General features: G+C 42.0%; 1 protein-coding gene across 4 annotated transcripts in view; it reads right to left on the reverse strand.

Moving 5' to 3' along the window:
• Window positions 1-23,956, reverse strand: part of bsna (bassoon presynaptic cytomatrix protein a) — a 129,361-nt gene that overhangs the window by 19,914 nt on the left and 85,491 nt on the right. For 3 of the 4 annotated variants that reach the window (XM_054796264.1, XM_054796255.1, XM_054796236.1), the window contains exons 4-8: window positions 9,595-10,053; window positions 2,493-7,781; window positions 1,222-1,263; window positions 584-751; window positions 233-489 (exon numbers count right to left, since the gene is read on the reverse strand). In XM_054796264.1, coding sequence (XP_054652239.1) covers window positions 233-489; window positions 584-751; window positions 1,222-1,263; window positions 2,493-7,781; window positions 9,595-10,053 — 6,215 coding nt within the window. The remainder of the gene's footprint in view (window positions 1-232; window positions 490-583; window positions 752-1,221; window positions 1,264-2,492; window positions 7,782-9,594; window positions 10,054-23,956) is intronic. The other variant, XM_054796246.1, reaches the window with a different exon arrangement.

Consider the following 23,956-nt stretch of genomic DNA (forward strand, 5'->3'; position numbering starts at 1 on the left):
AATACTGTATATGCCCAGACAGCAAGTCTTAGAGTGAATCATTTAGTTTGAGCTTTTAAAACTCTCAGCTATAAGACATCTGCAATCTGTCTGTAAGAACTTGCCTATGAATGATTCAGAACATATTGAATATATCTGCATCACAATTTGTGCTTTGTGTCGAATTTACAAAGCAACGTAAAGTAAAATAAACCCCCTGTCTTTGTATTGACAACCATAAACACATCTCTACCTCTCCTCCCCATCTTCGTCATCTGTTTGTACACAACTGTCCACGTTCCTGCGCGGGGAGACATGGAAGACCACGCCTTCTCCGTCTAAGCTGTCTCTGCTCAGCCTGGTCATAGAGCTGTGTTTCCTCATGTTGCTTCTAGTCTCAGTGTGCTCATCGTGAATCCTCAGACACATCTCTGAGGAAGAGTTTGGGAGGGAATGGGATCCAATTTGAGGGTCAGTGTAAGGATGGAGAGGCTGTCCATTCACGTCCATCTGCAACGGAGGATATTTATTGATAATTTTTCTATCAATTAATGCAGCGTGTACACATTGTAATGTTGACACGGTCTGTGTGCTAGCAACACACCTGCATGTTTTGGGCTGCAGCGGTTTTTTGACGCTTTTGTTCTTCAAGCTGCTGCTGGAGCTGTTGCTGTAGGGACTGGATCTGGTCTAGCTGGGACTTCTGCTGGGCGAGCTGTTCCCTCTGGACCACAAGCTGTTTCTCTCGCTCTTGTTGCTGTTGTTGTAAAACCTAAAATGCAGAACAAAGAATTGCTGCTTGACAACAAAACAAAGAAATCAATTAGCCAAGTAGGAATGAGACTGTGTGAGATGAGGATTGGGGGAAGTGGGTGAGAGGAAAAGCAGTCAATGTTGCTGAGAATTCTACATATTTGCTTGAATAAGTGATTAAAAAAAAAATTACAAGCCTCCTGAAAAAGAGTATGTCATGGAGTTATTCTTGGATGGGTTGGAAAAGGCTCCAAACTTCTATGTATTGCCAAAAAACAAGAATGCAAGTACAACACAAATGAAGTACAGCATCACTTGCCAGTCATGTAATGCTCAGAAGATCTAATTTAATGGATTTTCTTTGTTGCATAAATGACAGGCTGTTGCAAATAAAAGAGCTGGGGAATTTTGCTGCTACGGTAGATTATGGGATGCAGAAACATTCTCTTGAGTGCATAATTTTATTAGCATCAAGCAAAGCTTCCACACCTGTTGAACAGAGTAAACTTGAAAGATTTTCAACTGCTTCTTCTAGCAAAAAAAGAAGACAAGTATTATGTTAGCTCTTCATGTTAACTCTACAAACACTTTCATAATGGTAGACGAAATAAATATATGGAGTATACCTGATTTTGGATCGTTGACAATGTAATCTTTTTTTTAGTAAAAACTTCAGATTAACAAACAGTATTTCAAATAAAACATGTAGGGTTTTGAGAATGAAGAATTACTGTTTTGAGTTTGTATGTTTTTCATTGGTTTCCCACTTAAATAAAGAGCTACATCCACTGTTGCTAACGTTAATCATTTTTCTTACAATCACATGGTTTTAATGACATACAGCACAGGGGATCCCCGCAGTCACAATTCAGCATGCGCAATGCCGCAGATTTTTGCAATTTTTTTTTTTTTCCCAAAATAGGATTGTTTTTTCCATTTCTCATTGAACCTAAGTCGGTAATAATTTATAAATATGTGACAGTAATGCTGATTTTTTTTAATATATTTTTTTAAGGCATACATACAGTAACGACAAATTAATATATTATCATAAGTTGTACTGGAATTACAACAGGCAAGCAGTGTGTACTACGTTGACACAACTTTCTCCAACATCTACCTCGGAGGACCCAGCAGCCTGTGGAGCAGTGGAGCTGCATACTACTGCTAACTGCTTTACAGAAAGATGGAGACAGCCCCATAACAGACAGAAGCGTGGTTGTAGCAATGATTCAGATTCTATCTGTTCTATCGATCATTCATTCATCACAAATCATTCATTAGTGGTGAATACGTGTACATTTTATATTTTAAAATGCGTTCAATAAGTGTGTGAGGCCTATTTAGTGTTTGAACTGGGATTGTGCTTTATGCAGTTAGCTTATTAGCTTCTTCTGTCGCGAGTGAACAATGGCAATTAAAGACAGACTGGGAGGGCTCTGGAGCTGAATCTAATCTAATAATTACAACAATCACTTTTATTGCAAATGCTGATCCGAAATCGGAGAACATCAACGTCAAGCTAGCAGGAGGGATTGGAGGAGGAGCGAACGGCGTCAAAAATTGACATTTTTATGGACATCTCAATTCCTATTGGACTTTCGGTATTCCCGCAAATAGCGGGATCTACAATACTGTGCAAAGGGCATGTCTTATATAACTTATATGTCTTCCACAAACTATGAAAAAAATCAAACATAACAGCCACCAAGTAAAAACAGAGTATCACTCACAAAACATAAATGCAACTGTTCTTATACCTGTTCCTTGATGTTCTGCAGCTCGTGCAATTCTCTCTGCACCAGGATCTGCTCCTTTTCCCTGTGCAATTTCAGCTCCATCCTTTCCCGTTCCAACTCCTCCTGCAAGCGCAATTGCCGGAGTTTCTCTAGCTCTACACGCTCCCTTTCCATCTGGAGGAGCTGCTCTTGCTGTCGATGTAACCTTTCTGCTTCAGTTTCACCCTCTTTGTGTATAGCACCTGGTGGGGGGAATGGTGGTAGACCCCCTTGGACTGGTAAACCACTTGAGGAAGCAGGAGGGCCTACTGATGTATAACACTGAGCAGTTGTTGGTTGTTGCTGTTGTTGACTGTTCAGGTGGGCTTGGGACATGTTTAGTGGTTGCTGTTGTGTTTCAGTTGGGATCACATGTGCTCCTGGCACTGAGGTGACCTCTGCCGAGGAAGAGGTTACATTAGCACCCTTACCAAGGTAAACTGGTTCATCTTGGACTGTAGAGGGTGTAGCTGTCATTGGAACAGGTACTGGGGCACTGGCTGGTGTTGAGGTTGTTATTGGAGCAGCAATAGTGGCAGTGGTTGTCATTTGGAGAAGACCTGGTCCGGGGTAACGGATTGGCGCTTGACCAGATAAGGACATTCTGGGACTCATTGGCAATCTGGTGAGACTAGAGAGGGGCACAGGTGTCATGTTGGGAGATGGATAAGGCCTGTAAACACCTCTGAGTAGTGGGCGAAGAACAGAAGAAGGTTGTGTTGTAATAGGTAGAGTAGATGCAATGGGTGTCTGGATGGTGGAGTAGATCATCCCATCAGAGGACCTAATGGCTGCAGGGTACAACGCTCTGAGACTTGCCTGTCTGGCATTGATTAAGTTGGTCAGTGCTTGGTTGTGGGACAATGGCTTTCCATCTAATCCAAACATCAGATTTTGTCTTAAACCAAGGCCAGCTGACAGTCTTGAGGTCGCTGAGCTGGTTCCTCTTCCCAAACTCCCAAACTGTATCAAGTCTGGATTGCTCCCATACCGGTCCATGGAATTCAGTGCAGCACACATTCGGCTGATCTCTCTGGCAGTTGTGGCACTGTACTGAGCCAAATTAGCTTCCTGGAAATTGGCAATATCACGAGCAGAGTAGCCATAGTCAGAATTGATGTTAGACAGGGAATTATATCTCCTTATTGGCAATGTCGGGGCAGAAATGTCCCCTCCATGTCGCAAATCTGTGTAGGAGCCATACTGCATTCCAATATATCCTCCATAACCATGCTTTACTGCATTTAGATCCACTGTAAGATCTCCTTGAAGATGTGGTTCTAGTTTAGAATGATAGGACTGTAGTCCTGCCTCAGCCAGGTTTGTATCAGACATTGAAGGTTGAAGCCTACCAGGATAAGGCAATGTGTAAGACTTGCGGCCATCCATTGGATACTCATGGTACCTTACAGGTTGCCTTTCTTGGTCAGAATCGTAGGACAGAGGTGGTGCAGAAGGAGGCCGTATGCCCTCTTTCTCAGAACCACCAACACAGCTTCCACTAAATGGAAGTCGGTAAACATCACAGCAAGCTGGTTGGTTGTCAGATTTAATCTGGCCTCCTGTCAGATCTACAGCATCCTGTCCTTCTTCCACTTTAATAAGCTGGGTCACTGCCCTGGCCTGCTCTGGCCCCGTATCCATCTGTACTACCATACTATGTGGTGATTTCCCTCCTGTAATCACACCAGGAGGACTGGGCTTGCCTTTTAGCTCAATGGGCCCAGTTCCATACAACTCAGGGTTGATGACTGGCGATACAGCACTGACTACAGCTGAGGCATTGCTAGTCTGGCTAACCAGCAAGTCTTTTTTCAGCAAGGGTGAGGCTTGTCCAGAAAGGTTATATCTGGCTAAAACAGATACCTGTTGCTGTTGATGTTGCATCTGGTGATGGTGCTGCAGCTGCTGCTCTAGAAGCTCTTGTTGCATCTGCAACTTCTCCTGTTGTTTTTGTAGTTCTTTTTGTTGAATACTGAGATCCTCAAGTTTTGCATCAATTTTTGGTATTGATGGGTCAGTTGGGGGTGATAGTGGAGGTTTGTTCTGGGAAAAACACACAGCTGAACCCATGCTCTGACCTAAGTCCACTCTATTTTGATAGGGATCGCCATAGACCATTGGTTGTTTGGGCTGGCTCATGAACATAGAAGCTGCCACTGTTACACTTACAGTGGTTGGTGTGATGCTCTCCTGGGCATTCAGGTTCATAATCAGTGGCTGTACAATTGTTGAATGTCGGCTCCCCTCTGGTCCACCATGGTATCTCCTGCATTCAGTGGCTAGAGAGGTGAGGTCCATTCCTTGATCGGTCATGATGATTGGAGCTGGTTTGTTGACTGTTCTGAGGTCCACAACACTTCCACCTTGGATCATATGACCCTGCTCTACCCTAGATGTCCCTGGGACTGTAGATATACGGCAGAGGGAGATATTATCCATAGAAACAGATCCTCTCGTATAGGTACTGCCTGTGGTAACCATACTTGTTCCAACATTGACCTTTTCTATTCTTTGGGTTCTGTAGAAGCTGCGTGTAGGAGAGTGTTGGTAAGGTGGCGTATCTGGAGGACTACCACATGGTGAATAAGAATCAAATGTTGGTTGACGGCAAAAGCGTGTAGGTGAAGACAGGGGGGATGTAGCCGTGTTGACAGTTATTGGCCGAGCTGGACTTGCAGGCGGCGAGTATGGTGCATCTTGGGAAGACTGCTGCCGGTAGAGCCGTGGGGAACCCGATCTGTGTGATGTTTGGGTTCCCTGAGCCATAACTGGAGATGTAGGCCCAGAACCCCCCGAGTCCATTCGTAGTGCTGAATTGAAAGTTTGTGTGGAGAACTCAGCTGTAGCCCTCCTGGAAGGGGAACGGGTGGGACTTTGTGGAGGTGGAGATGGAGAAAGAGGAGGGCTGGTGCTCCTGTAATAAGTTGTATACTTAGGAGAGCGTGGCTCAATATTTCGCTCTGTAGCAGATGTTGAGCTTTCTCGAACTTGGGCACTCCGAGTGTCCCCTACTCTTCTGGTGATGACCTCTCTTTGACTATAGGCCTGGGTAATCTCTGCAATCTTGCTGCATACACTTGAGACTGTAGCTGAAGATGTGGCAGGACTTCCCGTGTGTCGGCCATACATAGCAGACTGGGTGGACGTCATAGTTGGGCTTGTACTTGTTTGCGAAATAGTTATAGCATCTCTAGCATAGACTCCATAAGCTGCAATCGTAGTAGCAGCTGGTGTTGGGGTGATTCCATTTTTCCCTGCTTGGCTTTTGAATCTATCTTTGTAGCCATCCTTTGCAGCATAGTGCTGTGTTACTCTGACGTCTGGAATGCGACCTCCAGTTTCAGCAAAGGAGACAGGAGCAGAGATCTGGGTGGGGCTAGTTCCTGGAGTCAGAAGGGCATTGCTTTGTTCTAGTAACTTGGCAAAGGCTGAGCCTGTATCGAGAAACTGTTTGTCTTGGTAAGAGCTCTCAATCTCAATCTCTACTTGTTCATCAGTGGCCTGCTGCATTTTTGTGATGTTCTGAGAGGTTTGTCGAATCTCCTTGTAAATATCACTTTCTGTCTCGACTGCTTCATTATCATATCCTGTTTGATCTTGTTCATACTCATACTCGTCATCGTAGCCTTGTCCATTAATGTCTTCCTCATAGTACTGGCCATGTCTGACTTGCTGCTGCTGTTGTTGTAGTTTCTGTTGTTTTTGAAGTAACTCTGCTTTCCTCATCATCTCCTCATAAACCTCCTCGGCACTCTTTAATGGTTTGGAAGTGGACGATGGTGCTATTGTTGTCGTTGTAGTCGAAGATTTTTCGATTGGTGAGTAAAGGGACATAAAGTTAGGAAGGTTGTACTCACTGCCTGACTTGTAAAGTTTTGACTCGTATCCCTCAGCTTCTGAATCCAGACTCTGAGGAGAGTATTCAGAGGCAGAGGAGCGATGGAGTTCTTCCATTTCTGCAGCTTGCCTCAGCTCCTCTGTTGGAGAAGCATCTTCAATAGGCGAGAGGTTACTAGGTGGTGTCTTGGACCTCTCTCTGCGTCTTTGAGCCCTCAGCTCCTCTTTATCTCGTTTGGTTTTGCGTGCTGTGCTCCTAATTCTCTGTTGTTCCACCTCCCTCATCTTCTCCTGCTCTCTCAGAAGTTCTTCTTCCTCTCTCAGTTCATCCTCTTCGGATGAATCTTCAATTGTAGGAAGGAGAGGGCCATGAGAACGATGCCTTGCTTTTCTCTGTTGCTTGGCCTCTTCCAGCCTTTGTCTCCTGCTGGGGCTACTATCGCTGTCTTCCTCCATTGATGAGATAGAAGTAGGAGACTGTCCTGAGCCATACGAGGACGAAGTTGGTGGCAGAGTGGAAGAGTAGTCACCCCGGGAACGCTCTTCAGGGGAGCCCGTCAAGCTTTCCATCTCTAGTTCAGGTTCTCGATCAAGGCTCAAGTCGTTTTCACTGCTGAGCTCCATGTCTCGGCTGTAGCTGTTTGTGTTATTGAGTTCAATAGTTTTAAAGCGCCTCAGACCACCTTGTGAAGCCATCAGGTCTTCCTCACCCTCTTCCACTGAGCTCTTGTAAACATCAGTGGAGCTTTTTGTTTCCTCCTCAAAACTGCTGGAGTGATGCTGTAGGCGCCGCTTCTCTTTTGCAGTGTCTGATATGGTGTGCTTATGGTGGCTTTTCTTTCTCTCATAACCATATCCTTCATCTTCCTCATCTTCATCTTCCTCCATCTCTTCCTCCTCATCATTTTCCTCATCAGCACTCATCTCCATTATCTGTCTCCTCATGAACTCTTCATCGGTCATCTCCGTGGGCTCCACGTCCTTTTCCTTCTTTTTCTTTTCCTTCTTTTCCTCCTTACCTTCCTTCCATTTGCCCTCCCAGTCGCCCCCATCCTCTTCTTCTTCCAATATGTCCTCAAGCTCCTCGTCTGAGTCATATGCATCAGGTGGGATTGACAGAGAGCGGGGCCGCTGCTTCCCTCTGTCATCCAAGTCTCTATCCCTGTGCTTCCTACCCCTTCTGTCTGCTTTTTCTTCAGAGAGGCTTTTTTCCAGCAAAGGCCTCATGGAGCTTTCCAGTTTTGTGATTTCGGAAGGGCTTGGCGGGGAGCCACGCCCACTGATGCCCCTCTCACTCAGTTTCATCTCCTCCTCTTGAATTAGACCAGTGATTTCACTGTGGGAGCTCGAGATGCCGTCGGAGGAGTAGCCGGTGTCACTGAGACTTTGAGGACTGCGTGACAAGTCGTGTGTGCTGTTATTTTTTGTGTCCTAAAGACAGAAAAGAGAACATTTTTAAGGTCCTGACATGTTGTGGAGTGTGCTCAGATAATATTTGCATGCAGTTGTTGCCACCAAAGATATAGAGTCAATTTAACAACTTATCCATCACGTGGCTTTCAACACATAACCAAGATTTATTTATATTTATTTATAGAAGCTGCTAAAAAGTTCATTTCGTTCTTAAAAAAGAAAAAATAGCGATTATGAGGTTTAATTGATATGTAATAGATATTTATTATGTTTCTGGAACATTACCTACAAAGACTTTACAAGCTATAAATACTGTACTTCATTTAAAGATGGCTTGCATGCATTATTCTGTCATTATTTATAATTGTTCAAGGTGCACCAAAATACTTGTGATAAAAGTGCAAGTGTAATAAATTATTAAGACTTGTTAATTATCTCTCAGTATGTGGACCACTGTTGAATTCTTATAACATAGCAATTCAACTGACAAAGAAAAATATTTTGATTCACTGATGCAAGTATTAAAATTAAGGTCAAAGTAAGACTTGTAAAAAAGGTTGTTAAGATTAATTGAAAATTCTTCAGAATTCATCAGTAGCTCAGGTACTGATAATATCATAATAACTGATAATATCATAACTGATACTATAACTGATAATATCATGCCAATTCAAAGCAATCTAAGAGGCACTAACCTGGTGTAATTCAGAATAATTGAAAAAAATAGAAAACTCATTAAGTACAGGATGATGCCACGCTTAGAAATCCTCTTATGATGTTTTCCATTATGATTTTCAACAAATTAATGATTCAAATCACATGATAGTGTGTGATGAATCAGTTTTATCCTTTCATAATTTGAATCAACAGAATGAATGTATTTCAAGTGTTTAATGGACACAGTCTAATGTTTCTTTGAAAGGTCAGGTCACAAATGACGAATGTGATTTGCACAATTTTAAAACAGTTAATGGAAAAGTGGCACAGGTCATGTGCGTCGGTGTGCCTTAGTTACGTAAACTTTTTGGTAAATTATTCATTTACAGTACATCAAAGACGCCTCCACTCGACTAATGTGGAAGTTCCTTGCATTTGTTGCATTCAAAATGAAATGCCTTTGTCATTTTACATTATATGTGCTTACTACTGTATATCATATAAACATTTATCTGATGCAAGGTAGTCTGCTGCCAAGTGTGAAAAGTACCCCTTGCTCCCTATCCAGAAGCTAATCCGTGACTGCCTTGCTTTGTCTGGCAACGTCAGCATTCTGTCAAAACAGAAATCAATAGCTTGCTTTAGAGACAGCCACAGACGCACAACCGTTGGTGGGTAAATTAACTATCGAATTGACACAAAGAAAAACATACAAATGAGAATTAAGTGATTAGTAGTACTTTTGGGGTGCTGTTTAAATTACACAGTTTTTAGCATAAATGGATCAAGACAGGGTTGCTGTAGCCCTTTACTTTCATTACCTTTTTGTAAACTTAAAAAATGAAGTTTGTTTGAAAAAGACAGCATTATCAATTACATATGGACATGGACAACATGAACAAGACCCACTACTGCATTGACATACAGTACATACAGTAGATACAGCTTTCAGTCATTTTTGAGGATCTATGTTAACAAGCAAGTGAATTTCCCTGCTGTGGGATTAATAAAGTACTATACATACATACATACACTGAAGACACATTGCCAAGGTTCTTTATCATGAAGTAGTCTCATAACTTTGATGCAAAGTCACAAAGAAACATTATTGCCTTTGATGCATTGTGTCAAGAAAGAGAAAAAACACAGTTAGAACCATTACTGTGTTACTTACATCATAATGCCTCGACTTCTTAATTTCCTTCATTGGTGTTATCTGCTCTCCTTTCTTCAGAGCAGGTTTACTCTCTTTGCCAGTTTGTGTTTCAGGCTCTGTCTTGGGCTTTTCATCCACGGTTTTCGTCTTCTTCTGGGTCTCTGTTATTGGTCCAGTTGATGTAGCTGGCGTTGCAGTCTTTGTATCTGTTGGCAGTTTGGCAGCACTGGGCCCAAACGGTTCGCTACCGCCACCTCCCGCCTGCGGTTTCTGAATCTGGGCCTGGGCTACCTTGGACCCCTGCTGATTGGTGGATTTGTGGAGAGGGCTTTGCTGACCGGTTGCTGCCTGGTGGCGGGGAGAACCAGAAGCCTGATGTTTGGGAGATGTGTGGGGAACGGGGATAGGGGGCTCATCAAGACCACCTCCAGACATTAGCCGCTGTGTTTGGCAGTTGAGACATAGCCATTCTTTTTTCTGAAAGACAACACAAAGAACGACAGCTGTTACAAAACAAATCTTAAATCACTGGCAGAATATACTTTGTAAACTCAGGGCATTCAATCGATCGCAACTGGACTGTTCAGGTTGTGAATTAGAATATTCACAGGCATGCTTTGTAAAATACGTCTGCGGATGTTTTTTACTTCTCTTTTTGGAAACAGACTCGTTGAGGTGCTGTCCACATGAGAACATCCACAAGGCAACAATGTTCTGGGTGCCCTGAAACGGCTTCCAGAGTAAGAAAATCTGATAACGCTACCTTATTGTTGACCAGTTGTGTTCTACTGCCGAAATGTCAACGTATTATCGATAGATGTCACGAGATACCCAACTCACGAGACGAGGCGATCTACGAGATTGGGTCCACGAGACCAGATGAGATTTTAACATTAATTTTAAGAAAAGTACAATGAAAAAATTTAACTGGACAAAAAAACTTTTTAACAGTCACAAAACAATGCAATGCAGGTGCATTTTTAAATGTTTATTGTCCCACAGATTAATGCTCAAACATAATACTACTACTATTACTACTACTACTACTACTACTACTACTACTACTAATAATAATAATATCTGAGTGATTGCACACAGTCACACAGGGTTTTCTCCGGGTACTACGGTTTCCTCCTACATTCCAAAAACATGCATGTTGGGTTAATTGCAGACTCTAAATTGTCCATAGGTATGAATGTGAGTGTGAATGATTGTCTATATGTGCTCTGGGATTGGCTGGCGACCAGTCCAGGGTGTACCCTGCCTGTCGCCTGAAGTCAGCTGGGATAGGCTCCAGCATACCCCCACGACCCTAATGAGGATAAGCGGCATAGAAAGTAGATGGACGGATGGATAATAATAATATTAGTTAACTGTTTTTCTCTTATCTACTTGTCTTTGTCTATTCAGTTCAGGGCTGTCCATCTGTCGTTTTATATTTATAATTTTAAATATATGTATATAATAAAAACAACATATATATGCATATAAATTTAAAGAAAATATTTTGTGTTTTTATTAGTTGTGAGTGTCAACATTTTTGGCTTGTTCTACTTACATTATGCCTTTTTGCTTTATTTTCCACATTTGCTGGGTTTTTGTTTATTTTATTGCTGCAATGAGCCACGTTCCACAGATGGCCCCTATGCCACACTTTGGACACTCATGCGTGTTTTGCCAGGAAGGCGTGGTGCAACAAGGTGGTGGAGGATTGTGCCCAAACTCAATTTTTTTGGGCTTTTTTGGAGTTACATTGTGGAGGATTTTTTTACAACTGTCAGATGTGCATTGTGCAACGTTAAGGAGATGGAGCTCACTCCCGCTCGCCTGCTCGGCTGATACGTCAACTTTGTTGATGGCTTGTATTTATTTACAGAATAAATACAAGACGCAAGAAACATTCATATGCGCATGCTTACTTGCTAAGTATAGCGACAATGTCGCTAAATTGTCAACAAGGCTCTCTTCTATGTACTGTATGTAGTGTGTTACAAAGCATATGATTGCTGATACTTGAAAGTTGGTGCTGAGCCAAATGCAATGAGCGCCAATAGAAGCGCTCTGTGATTAAGGTTGCAGACAAGTCCGACCATGTACGTGGGTTGATCTGACAAATCGTTAAGTAAACTTGATCAAATGTAGAATTACTACAGCTTCTGCTTGGACATCATCAACTAGCAAGCAGCTGTTTAACTCAGGTGGAAAAAACAGCCACACATCACTCGCTGATGCTGTGAACACCAAGGTAGGTTGGATTGTAAGGTGCGCCTAAAGTACTTAATATGCGCTTTCAGTAATGCCTTGCACACTGCCACTTCCATATTACTGTATTATCCTTCATAGTAGCATGCCATAGTTCACAGTCTGATTGGCTTCTGGCTGCCCTGTTCTCATGATACAGCTTTTCCACCAATGAGAAGTCTCGTCAAGTTTTAATCTAGTAATACCTGAATATTTCGACTGGCATAGCTCCCATTCGACATTCTCCTGATAGTTTTTTGTCTTATACTACGTGGCTCACAGAAGTAATTCCACTTTGTCATCAGTCCAGACAAGCCGGACAACCGGAAGACGACGGACCTTATGCGCATGCATTCTTTCTTCTTCTACTTTTTTGGTGTCACGTGGTTCTGAAAGTATCTGTTTACAGTTGACACAGGTACAGTACAGGCCAAAAGTTTGGACACATCTTCTCATTCTATGCGTTTTTTTTCATGACTATTTACATTGTAGATTCTCAAAACTATGAATGAACACTTGGGGGATTATGTACTTCACCAAAAAGTGTGAAATAACTCTTAAATATGTCTTATATTTTAGATTCCTCCAAGTAGCCACTAGGGATGAGCCAGGTACTCATTTTAAACGAGTATCCAATATGGATAATGCATTTTTGCCGAGTACGAGCATGAATAGAGTACAGCTCATCATTATCCATAATCGTGATGAAGGAAAATCCTCATTGGGTAACTACTTATGTATTCACTCTTCACGCTCTGTGATTGGCCAGCAACCGCCCCTCCCTAGACAGACTTGCTACAGCCAGAGAGAGGAGCCATGCCTCTCACTCTTTAACACACAAACACACAATACAGACAGTGACTCTCTGCTTGCTTAGCTCGACTCAAGCTCACGTTCTCTAGTTCACTCTATCTCTGTTTGTATGATATTTAAAGTTAGTTGGTAGACTTCCTTACGTACGCGATGCATTTGACAAGACAGAGCTCTAAACGGCTCGTGTTGCGTCGGTCACTGCCTGTGTTTTTTGTTTTTTTTCCCGCTGTTTGCTTCTAATGTGGCTAGTGATATGAAGTCAGTTGGAAAACTTTGTAGTACTGAACGTGGCGCTTTTGAGAAGACTACTTTCTTGTCTTGTGTTGTAATCTGTGTAGGGGCATGTTATTCGGCCACATTGTGACTGCATCATTTGTATGTTACCTCCATCAGTGAAACGAAGTGCAACCGTAGCAACCCTGTGTCTGTCGTCACTCCTTATCCACAATGCGGAGAGACAAACACCCCCGGTTACACCAAAACAAAAACAATCATGTCTGCCAAGAGGAACTTACCTGCCAACACATGCCACAAAACCCATCTTGAGGGTGTAGCATCTTCAAAAGCTTTAATTTAATACGCCGTTTGAAGAACAAACATTTGACGAAGAATGGTGAGAATACGAGGCTCAGGGTGTGATCATCAGCCAAAATGATCGCGCGATATATGTTCTCTTGAAAAATGGGGGGGGGGCATCCACCCGAAGCTAAAATTCAACTCTGAAATTCCAACATCACTTCCTGTCCTCCACACGTCCGGAACACATTTATTGCAACACACGAGCACGTGTCTTACTTATGTCTTAATTATTTTTTATTACGTCTACTATATTGAACAATACAAGTGTAAAGGTGATTATAGTGATTTTACTTCAGGTCTAGATCACTCCAATAATGTTAAAAACTTAGAAGTTTTAGAACTTTATTAATGTCAAAGGTCATAAACAGGTTTTCTATGCTTGGACTACATAAATATTTGATTTTATAAATCCTACTTTGCCAAAATTCACTTATCACGGTCGGGTCTGGATTAAGTACTGTATAACCAACAATATTTCAACATTTTTAACAACGTGTAGATACAGTATTGAGTCACCCCCGTCCTCATCAGGAATTAAATGACTATGTTTTCTTTCTGTCCCATCAAGACAAAGGCAGCAATGTACTGTATGTACTGTGTGCATAGTTCAGAAACCATGCCCTTATGATGCTAATGTCACAGGGTCGAGTTGAAAGACACTGCTCATCTGTCATGCGGCTGGCGTACGGGAACCCTTTTCGTTCTTAAAGTGTGTTGTCCACGCTACAAAAATACATATTTATTGTACACTATATAGGATATTCTGTTTAGCATGATTTAATCTTCTTGATCGTTCACATTTGTTCACATTTTCCACACATTTAGGCTTGCAGCTTACTTCATCCTTCACACTCATGAGCGCGATCACTCGTTTCAATCTGTCCAGTCCTCCCTCTCTCTTCACTCCGCTGTCACACTCTCCAGTCTCCTTTTCTTTCCCTCCGACAGTGTGAGGGCTATTTTTACCCAGAATGCCATTGTTCTGCTCGAGTGCACTCCTCCCTATAGTCCTGGCTGTTGCTTCAGGCTGCACTCTCCTGCATTGTACAATTATACTTGTACACACACATGTCCATACGCACACGTTCATACATCTCATCAATGCAAAATGGAGGCAGCCTGTGTTGCTGGAGGCTAACCAGAAGCAGAGAGATGACAGCAGAGGAAGACCGAGGAAGAGGAGAAGGAGGGAGCCATTGGGTGCAATGAGAGTGGAAATGAGTGAAGTGAGTGAGTGTACGTGAGGCATGCACATACACAATAATTGAGCGGAGCCTCGAGGGATGTGCAAGGCTCCCCGCTGAGGCTGGAGCAACTGGATGAAGAAACTAGAGAGGAGGCTGCAGCTAAAGTGGGTGTCGGGCGACTGCTGATTATTACGGTGCCAAAGGTGCTTCTCGACAGTTTGAAGTCATAATCAGGGTGTCAAGGTGTGTTCGTGTGTGGTTTACTTTTAAATGCCACCTTTAGCTGCAGAGTATGTCAGCACCTTTTTTCCTGTCTGGTTTAACATTGTGTATTTGATACATTTCTTAATAACATTTTGAAGCATAGTTATAATTGCATAATTGAACATTAAGTGCACATGTACTGGAACCAATACAAGAGCTGCATAACACATGTAACACATTTTCCTGTTAAATTGATGATGATGCTGTAACTTAATGTTATTATAGTTTGTAGTGGTGCAGCACTACACTGCATCTTACTGTTTCTGAGACTTTTGCATAGTGCACTGCACATCACAAAATAAAGGGAAGGTGGTGTACTGTTATTTTCCTGGTGTGCAAACTACTTAAATGGCTGCTGCTTCTCCATTTATAAGACTGGTGAGCAGTGTCCTGTTTTGTTTTTTATCTGGCTGACATTGACCATGGCACAATGTGAGTGGAGTGGATACTTTAATATTAGATTTTAGAGCCATCCTGTGTGGGATTTGAATTTGTGAGGAAGTCATAAGCGTCAGGTGATGCGGCGTTTGTGCTGTGGTTTCATGTGAAGAATGTAAATACAATACAGGATGTGTGTGTTTATTTGTGTTTGTGTGGATGCAGGCTGCAGTGATGCGAGGATTTTGACGCCTGCAGTAAGAAAAGATGGCAGTTAGCCAACAGCGGAGCAAAGCTGCCATAAAATGAGCTTTATGGCTCTTTCCTGAAACCTGAACACTGATTATTTCTACAGGTTACGGACCAAAATAGTGTTGGTCAATCTTTTCTCTGAAGTTTGTAATATTTTCTTCTACATGACTCTGCAGCTCCTCTGAGCTTTTCAGTCTTTTATGTTATTGTTGAAGTCAGCACATTTACTTTGTTTGGTCAGCCGTCACCTGAATTTGAAGTGCAGATCATCTTTGATGGAGTTGTGATTTCCTACAAATAGTTATTACTGATCTCAAGAGTATAACATTGCTACCACAGAACTGTGTATTCATTTCCAGGGAGGCTCTCTGCCATGACTGGCATTTTTTTTTCTCTGTTTTTGGGCTTGGATGCAGTTTTTTCAGGTGTTCAGCACATGTTAGCATGGTGATATCAGATGTTTTAGGCACTTAATTGGGCATTAAGAGCAGCTGTTTAAATCCACCCTATCTAATAATAATCATTGTACAAGCTACAATGGTCCGACCGTTGTACCAACTGCAGAACAGTTTTGTTTTTTGGGTATACTCACAGAGCTTCCCACTAATTTAGCTCTATGGGGACAACAACAAAAAAAGTTCACCAAATTGACGTTCTCGCCTTACTGTGTGTGTACCCTGCTGGGTATTAAAGTATTAGCTTTGGTGTAAGGCTGAGAGAGAGAAAGTCTGCAGCCTTTGAAGTGCTCAAGTGGGGACTTTGAAAAGCAGGCTGCCTGCACATTGCAGCATTACTGCTGCTGCTGCTGCTTTGGCTGAGGAAGTGATCAGACAAGAGGGTAGGAGGCTGAAAAGTCATACATCAGTTATGATGATGGCTGACATGTGTGACAGTAATGAATGCCGCTTCTCCACTCTCTGACAGTGGTGAATCTCAAATGGCATGATGGTTGGTTGTACTACTTTGACCATCACTGCTGTGTTTCTCAATCAAAGTGGCTCTGTCAATGTATTTACAAGCCAGGAGGCATAGAAAATGGATGGATAGATGGATGGAGATGGTCTATCAGCTAAAAAAAAAATCTATGAGCAAGCAAAAGTCGAGATTCAACGGTTTTTTTTATACACTGATTAACCGTTTAATTTGGCTGAGGCCTGTGTTCCACTGATTGCTGTATGAATATATCTGCATGAGTCTTAAAGGTCCCCTATTAGGCAAATGTTATATATATTATGTGATAAGAGTATTATGTGTCCATAGAATCTGTTTATGAGAACCAAATGTGAGAAAAATCTATCATCCCCCTCACTTGTGTCACGGTACGTGGAGCTGTCGAGTGCTTGACCTCCAGTATGCAGAGACAGAGGCAGCGGTCTGAAAATAAAAGTCTTTGAATAAAGCAGGTGCAGTACTCACATTTTTGCAGGGAAAAACAACAATACACGACAGAGGGGAAAAGGCTATGTGAAAAACATACATGGTAGTCCTAGGCAGTAGCAACAGGTCAGTGGAACGCTCATGTGACAGCATGGGCGAAGAGAAATGAGTCAATGAACCAGTGCCGTACCTGTGACAACGCTGGGCTTTTAACCCCCACGAATTGCGATTGTAAACGGCTGTGCACGACTCCACTGGGGTAAAGCGGCTGCAACTTCCATCCAGCAGGAAGTGCAGCAAAATAAGAGTGCAGAACATGACAGTTTGCCCCACTTTTGAGATAACAGATACTCAAATGGTCACTTTTGATGGGTCCAGATTTAATGACGTCATGAAAGAAAAACCTCCTTCCCATGCGCCATGACACCGCCACCGGCCCACCCGGAGCTAGATCAGACCAACCTGTAGTTACGGCCATCATTTCACAGAAGACAGCTTCATGAAAAAAAAAAAAAAACCCTGAAGAAAAGGTATGCTTTGCTACATGTCTTAAAAGCCTGGAGTTCTGCCAACTACCCATCAATCAGCTACACATGTGGGAGCTGTATGTTTGATCATTTTGTTTTTCTTCCAATCCGATACGATTTTTTTTATAGTCTTGCCGATCTGATCCAATCTGGTACCGATCGTTTTTTTTTGTTTGTTTTTTTGTTTTTTTTAATAATAATAGGCTTTTGTTATGAACATGAAAATGTGTATAATTGAATATAGTTATGAAAATGGCTCTTCCAAGCATTAAAAATAATGCAACCAAATTATTGCTGAATTTGCTGAATTTCATTACACAGCATGATCGTTTTTGGCAAACCTCAGGTCCCTAATTCAATAAACGATCTGATAAAAGTCCATCCAATAAAAGCAAGAGAGATTATCGCCAGTGAACATTAGTTCAGCACCTCAGTGTCACATCACATGTGTGGGAACACTTTGGCCTTAAAAAGCGGGGTGACATGTCTGATAGAAGTATGGCGCTTTGCAATGTGTTAAAATACCACCAAGCTTCCAGCCCACTTTAAACATTACCACCCAGACAAGCTAATGCTAGCTGTAATGCGAGGAGGCTACGAAGAAGCTGAAAGGTGATCCAAAAAAGATTGGCTATTTTGGAGAAGTCATGGTGCTATGTTTATGTAACAGAAGGTTTGATGATGCCCGCTGATGTCGTGGAAGTTCAGTGTAAATAAAGCAACAGTCAAGAGACCCTCTCAACACACACAACACACTTCCGGTCCACATCTTGTTTACTTTACTATTAACAAAATAAGGGTGTCATAAAAAAATGTTTACATTTACTTACCTGATGGCTAGACTGTCTGCCTCACATGTTCAGTTTAAGCTTGCAGTTAGGACTACTTCTTTAATTTATCACATGACATTCTTCCATCACACATTCTGACACACTAATAGGTAAGTGACCGAGTCTAAATGAGTAGTAATTTAATGAAGACTAAGAAACATTTACGTTTTAGATCCCGCTCTGTAAAACAGGGCAAAATCCACCCCGGCGGCATCACGCCTTGCACATGCACAATTCATTTGCATTTTGGATGCGTGGAGCTCCACTATGCTCTCAGTGTGCCGTGAGAGCTGACTGTGCACTGACCGTTTGAGACTACTTTGGGGGTAGGTTGGACCTCTCAGCAGCACCTGCTGCTGCTCAGGGAGAACAGAAACTGCAGATCAATACGTGCGTTCACTTTTAAGTCTCCAAATACCAAAAATGTCTCCAACGACGCCAGAAAAAGTTAATAGATTTGCCGCTAGTCACTTTTGAGAAAATATCTCGCCAAGAGGGTTTGGAAAGTTGCCAGATTTAGCGACAAAGTCGCCCTGTTGGCAAAATTGCAGGCAAACGCTTGATTTGCTCACCCTAACCCATCTATAGCACAGGGTGGGTAAACTTGCCACATTGCATTTTAATTTTTTTATGGGGGATAATGTCAGAAATGATAATTATCTGTCCGATATGTATTGTGCAGTCCTAGTAAAAAGTGGACAACAGAACTTCCTGGAGCCACACAAAAAAAACGACACAACTCATTAGCATTAAAGCTACAGACACACAAAACAGTGTGTCCCCAGTAGGGCCTAATAAAAGCACTTTTAAACTGTCTAAATTCCAGCACCAAGGCTAGATTTTGGCCAAGACACTTCCCGTACACTATTGTGGGACCTCTGAGACATATTTAAAATAGTGGAAAAATACTATAATATGGGACATTTAATGACAAAATTCAGGCACATGCATATAGCTATAACGCTGTTGGGGGGATTCATGTGTATTGGCAGAGTTGTGTGTTCTCCAGAGTACCACTGCTGTTCCTTTCTGTTGTGTGTGTGTGTTTGTGTTTGACAGTGTTGGCAGAAGAGAGGCTCGCCATCCGATGCTGAGAAGAGGAGGAAGTTCACAAAGCAGCCACTGAGGAATTGTAAGAGAGTGGAGTGAGAGGGGATGGAGATGAGGCGGTCAGAGGTCGCAGTTAAACTTGAGGTGGATATAGAACACAGCAAATTAGGCCAGGAGGGTAAAGGAAGCGTGAGCAGGGATGGAGACAAGCATGTCAGAGTGACAGAATCTAAGGATGTTAGTGAATTTGAGAAAAGGAAGAACAGAGAGGGAAGAGAGAGGAAAAAAAATGAACAGTGAATTTGTTCCGCTTCTTCACACTGGCAGTTCTGGTGGAGTATTTGGGGGCCTGTATTTATCTGTGTGTGTGTTAGCTGAATGCCGTGTCGCGCCTCATTGAGTGGTAATAGTTGTTTGTCAGCTACTATGATCGACAGGTCCAGGGTGACTCTTCCTCTCACCCAATTTTGATTCACTGTGGGGTTCTGTCCCATCCACCTATTCCTAAGGTTTTACGGCAGATGCATGGCGTACCTCCCCTGGGTGGGGATCAGAGGGCTGTAAGTGAGGCACAGCAGTTTATAAAAAATAATAAAACAATACATTTTCGAAATCCGCTCATCTAACCCCATGTACATGCTTTATGTTCTCAGAGGGCAGGCTCATTGTCCCACACTTGAAAAAATCCCATTGTTCAGTCACCTATGTGACATACCTATGACATGGATTATATGATGCTAGTTGGTTGTACAGAGAGGAATTAATTGGTGAATTTAGTATTTAGTAGTATTCTTTAGAGAACAAAAGTCACTATGCAATGTAACAACTATCGTTGCTTCTAACTTAACCTCACAAGCTCCTGCAAACAGCTGAACTGTGAGGTAAAAAAACAAGAAATGTACTTGAATTGCGTTGATAAAGCGTCCTCTACAATCTGCTCAGCCTTTTCAAGTGCAGGCTGGCTTAAGTCCAAAATAACTTGACAGTTGATAACATAGAGCAATTGTTTGATGAAAAAGAAATTCCTTAAAGTCAAACTGCTGAGAAAACTGGGATCCAGTAAAATGGAGGATGAATTTTCCCAACTAAGGGAACTTAAAAAGCAACGGGCTGAACCCAGATGGCGATCCAGTTGGTGACAAGTCACTCCTGGACAGATTTGACAAACAGGTGACTGAAACAAAGCATGCTATTTCAGTGTGGGAAATGTGGGTATACCAGAGAGTTCGATGAAGGAACTAAAAACTAGTGTCCAAACTATCATGAAGGCTAGGAATGAAATGAAGTATTCCACATCTGCATCCCATGGACGAGGGAAAAACTGGCTGCTGGAGTGCAACCATCACCAGCCCAGTCCGTTCAGTATCCATCTTCAGAGGTTGGAGCACAGACTACTGCCAATGGACATTTGTAAAAGATCAAGGAAGCATTCTTGAACAAACTGATCAAGGAAAGCCTGACTACGCTTTTGAGAGAAAGGAAGCATTCGGATTATGTCTAAATTTTATTTTGTCTAAGATGCCAAGATGAAGAAGAGCACTGTGGTAACTCCGCAACAACAGTGACTGCAGAAGGGACCACTATTACTTCCTCTGCCCAAGAAAGGAAAAGGAAAGTGAAAGAAGGCAAGAGAATCGGCAATCTTACCAGCGATCAGATTAAACTCTTGTCAAACTTGTCATCAAACTTGTCACCTGAAGGTAGGAAGGCCAAAAAGCGAAGACAGCATTTACAAACAAATCAAGTACATTCATCGAGCAAAATGACACATCAGAAATAGGTAAAAAAATACCATCACTAACCAGCTGGTTGCATTGCTCAGGCTGCTATGCAACAAATGGCAAGGGTAAACGTTTCTCACATGGACGAGTAATTACTTTAAGAAGTAGTTCAAAAACACAAAGTTATTGGAGAAGACAACCATGTGGCTGACCTCTCAAGAAGTACTTCAAGAACTTAAACCTTGGGCTTGACCAGGCCAATGTGGGAGGAAAAGATACACCAAAGCTCAGAAAGTTAAGGAAATCTTTGCTCTCCTAAACCAAGATGACAAAGCCTTCGGGAAAAAAACAAACGAGAAACAAACACACATTGCGTAGGAAATAGAAAGAAACCACAAAATAAGCTACTCTGATTTTTGTTTTTCATTTTTGGGAGAAATTTATTCTATGCTTTTTTTATGTTTACTCTTTCTCTCCAACTCTCGAATGAACCATTCCCCCTGCCTAAGAACCAAAACTAGAATGGTCTAGGAATGGTGCTGCCGCTCAGGGTAGATAAAGTGTTTAGCAGTTATGGTAAATGGTCTTTCACTTGTATCGCGCTTTTCCACCTCCGAGGCACTCAACGCACTTTGACACTGTTAGCGCATTTACCTACTGATGACGCAGCATCAGGAGCAGGGTTCAGGGTTCATCTTGCCCAAGGATACTTCGACATGAGCACGGGAGGATGGAGGATCGAACCTGCAACCTTCAGGTTGGGAGACAACCTGCAGATTGCGGGTTACAAGCTGAGTCATGCCGCCCCACAGTGGCGTGGCCCAATAACTTGACAATTTTTGACGTATACACAAAAAAAACCATTTACATGATATTGTTTTGTTACACAATAAATTGCATTATCAGTTATTCTATTGGCAGGGTAAGTATACTCTGAAATTCTCTTTTTACTGTGCTGAAATATTTATTAGTCAGTTGAATGAATGTCCTCATTTGACACCAAACACACACACACACACACACACAAACACACACACACATGCACTGTCCTCTGCCCTTCACTGTGTGTGACTCATGTCGGCCATGCTTTGCTTCTAGAACTTATATTTCTCTCTCTCTGCATGTGCATGTGTGGTTTAACCCTGACATACTGTCTGCTGATTCAGCCACAGAATATGTACACTTTCTTTTTGCAAACTATGGAGCCACACTTCTGGGTCATTCGGAATTTGTCACTGAGGATGTTTGGGGTGTCCAGATGTCAGTGACATGCAGTCAGGGGAGGCAGGTGAGGATTTGTGTGAGCTGGAAGGTGCTTGTCACTGCCGTACTTCCATAGAGAGGAAAGGCAAAGTTTTGGTTTTGTTTTTGACAGCAGCTGTTTGGCAATGAATTAAACGCAAGCTATTTTTATGCTCTGCGGAAAGAATGACTGAATTTGACTGGCAAGACGGAGGATTATGTACACAAGCTCACCAAGAGCTGATGTTTTATGGATGTTTTTCAGATAATAAGAAAAAATAAACAAAATATGTATTTGAAAACATTTTTAACCAATTATTGTCTTCTTTTTTGATATCCTCTTAATGAGCAACCCGTATTAACATAGAAAAACTCCAAAGGAGTCAATTCCTGTAGCAGACATTAACCTCACCGCACATCACTCACTGTCAGATGTGCAAGAAGTCAAAGGCTCCGCTTCTTCGAGTATGACAACTACACGTTTCAGCCTAAATAAACAAAGTATGAACAAGTCACTGTTCTTTTGGGAATTGTCTAAAAAAATATTACTGTTATATGTGCACACAACAGCCCCAATGTGACACACATGCACAAAATGAGGAATCCTGCACTGCATTAATTTATGACATGCTGCCCCACAAGTGTTAAGTTTTACCCTCCTCAAAATCTCAGTATTCTGCTCTTATTCCATAGTAGGTCGTGACTTAGTATTTTCATACAATTCATTATCACAACTAAAAGAAGGATATTTACAAAATGTCATCTACACAGTGGATTTTGTTTAAAATCCAACAAAATTCTTGAGGAAACAGGCTTTCACTGTATAATAAATGTAATCATAGGCCTAAAACTAGTATGAGCGGCCGAGTATATTTCAGCACCCAAGCCATCTGTGACTGGAAGAAATGTGCAGACTTAATCTGATGGTGGTGACATTCTGTTACAGTGCACGCACACACACACACACGGCACCAATCAGATCCATTTATAGGCGCATGCTCACACTGTGAGGTGGAATTATCCATCTGCTCTGAAGAGTGCATCTCTTGTTGTTCTGCTCCTTCAGGCTTTGCTATTCAAAATGAATCAATAGTCAGGTATAATGTAAAAAGATGGGGAGAAAGAGTCTATGCAAATATGAATGTGGCTGCTGGTCTGTGCTAATCTGGCAAATTTTCCATTTTGCTGATATTTGTAATCATAAAATTCGCCTCAAACATGTATGAGTGTGGAAACAACAGAGATGGTGATGATGAAGTCATAACAGCTCAGCGAGGTGTTGATTAATGTCACTACCAGATACCGTATATTAATAGCATATGCCAGTGAATAGGATTTTCCTCCAAAACAAATAAAATGACATTGCATGTCCCATGACCATGTACGACACTTAGGAGCAATTCACCTGACCGCCGTATAATTTTAAAAACAAACAATCTCAGCGGAATTGTTATAAAAAGTGCCAAAAACATGTAACTCGCAAATGCTCATAATGCATGGTACGGTATTGAAAGTCTGAAAAAGACAGGTCCTCTGATTTTCTGAGTCTAGAAATGTGTACATGCAAATCAACAAGTGGCGCCAAACGACTTCTCCCTAAGCGAGTCAGAGTTTTCCCTCCAGTCACCCACACAGGCACATCTGCCACTTAAAGAATTACAGCTGCGCAAGATAGCAAACAACAGAAGAGGATTTGTGATGCAAATTTTAAGATAATGGTGATCAATGAAGCAGAGACAGCAAACAACTGTCCAACAGCTAAAAAGTATGATTCATCAAATATGATGAATGAGATTAAATTACTAAAATCAAAAATATTTTTCCAAAGATTTGTTTGATCATCGCATCGTGTTTTCATACTGTACATTTATAAAGCCCTCTAAACTGAAAACGATTCCCCACCCCTGCCTTAGACTATA

Source organism: Dunckerocampus dactyliophorus, chromosome 1 (assembly GCF_027744805.1).
Source record: "Dunckerocampus dactyliophorus isolate RoL2022-P2 chromosome 1, RoL_Ddac_1.1, whole genome shotgun sequence".
NCBI classification, from domain to species: domain Eukaryota; kingdom Metazoa; phylum Chordata; class Actinopteri; order Syngnathiformes; family Syngnathidae; genus Dunckerocampus; species Dunckerocampus dactyliophorus.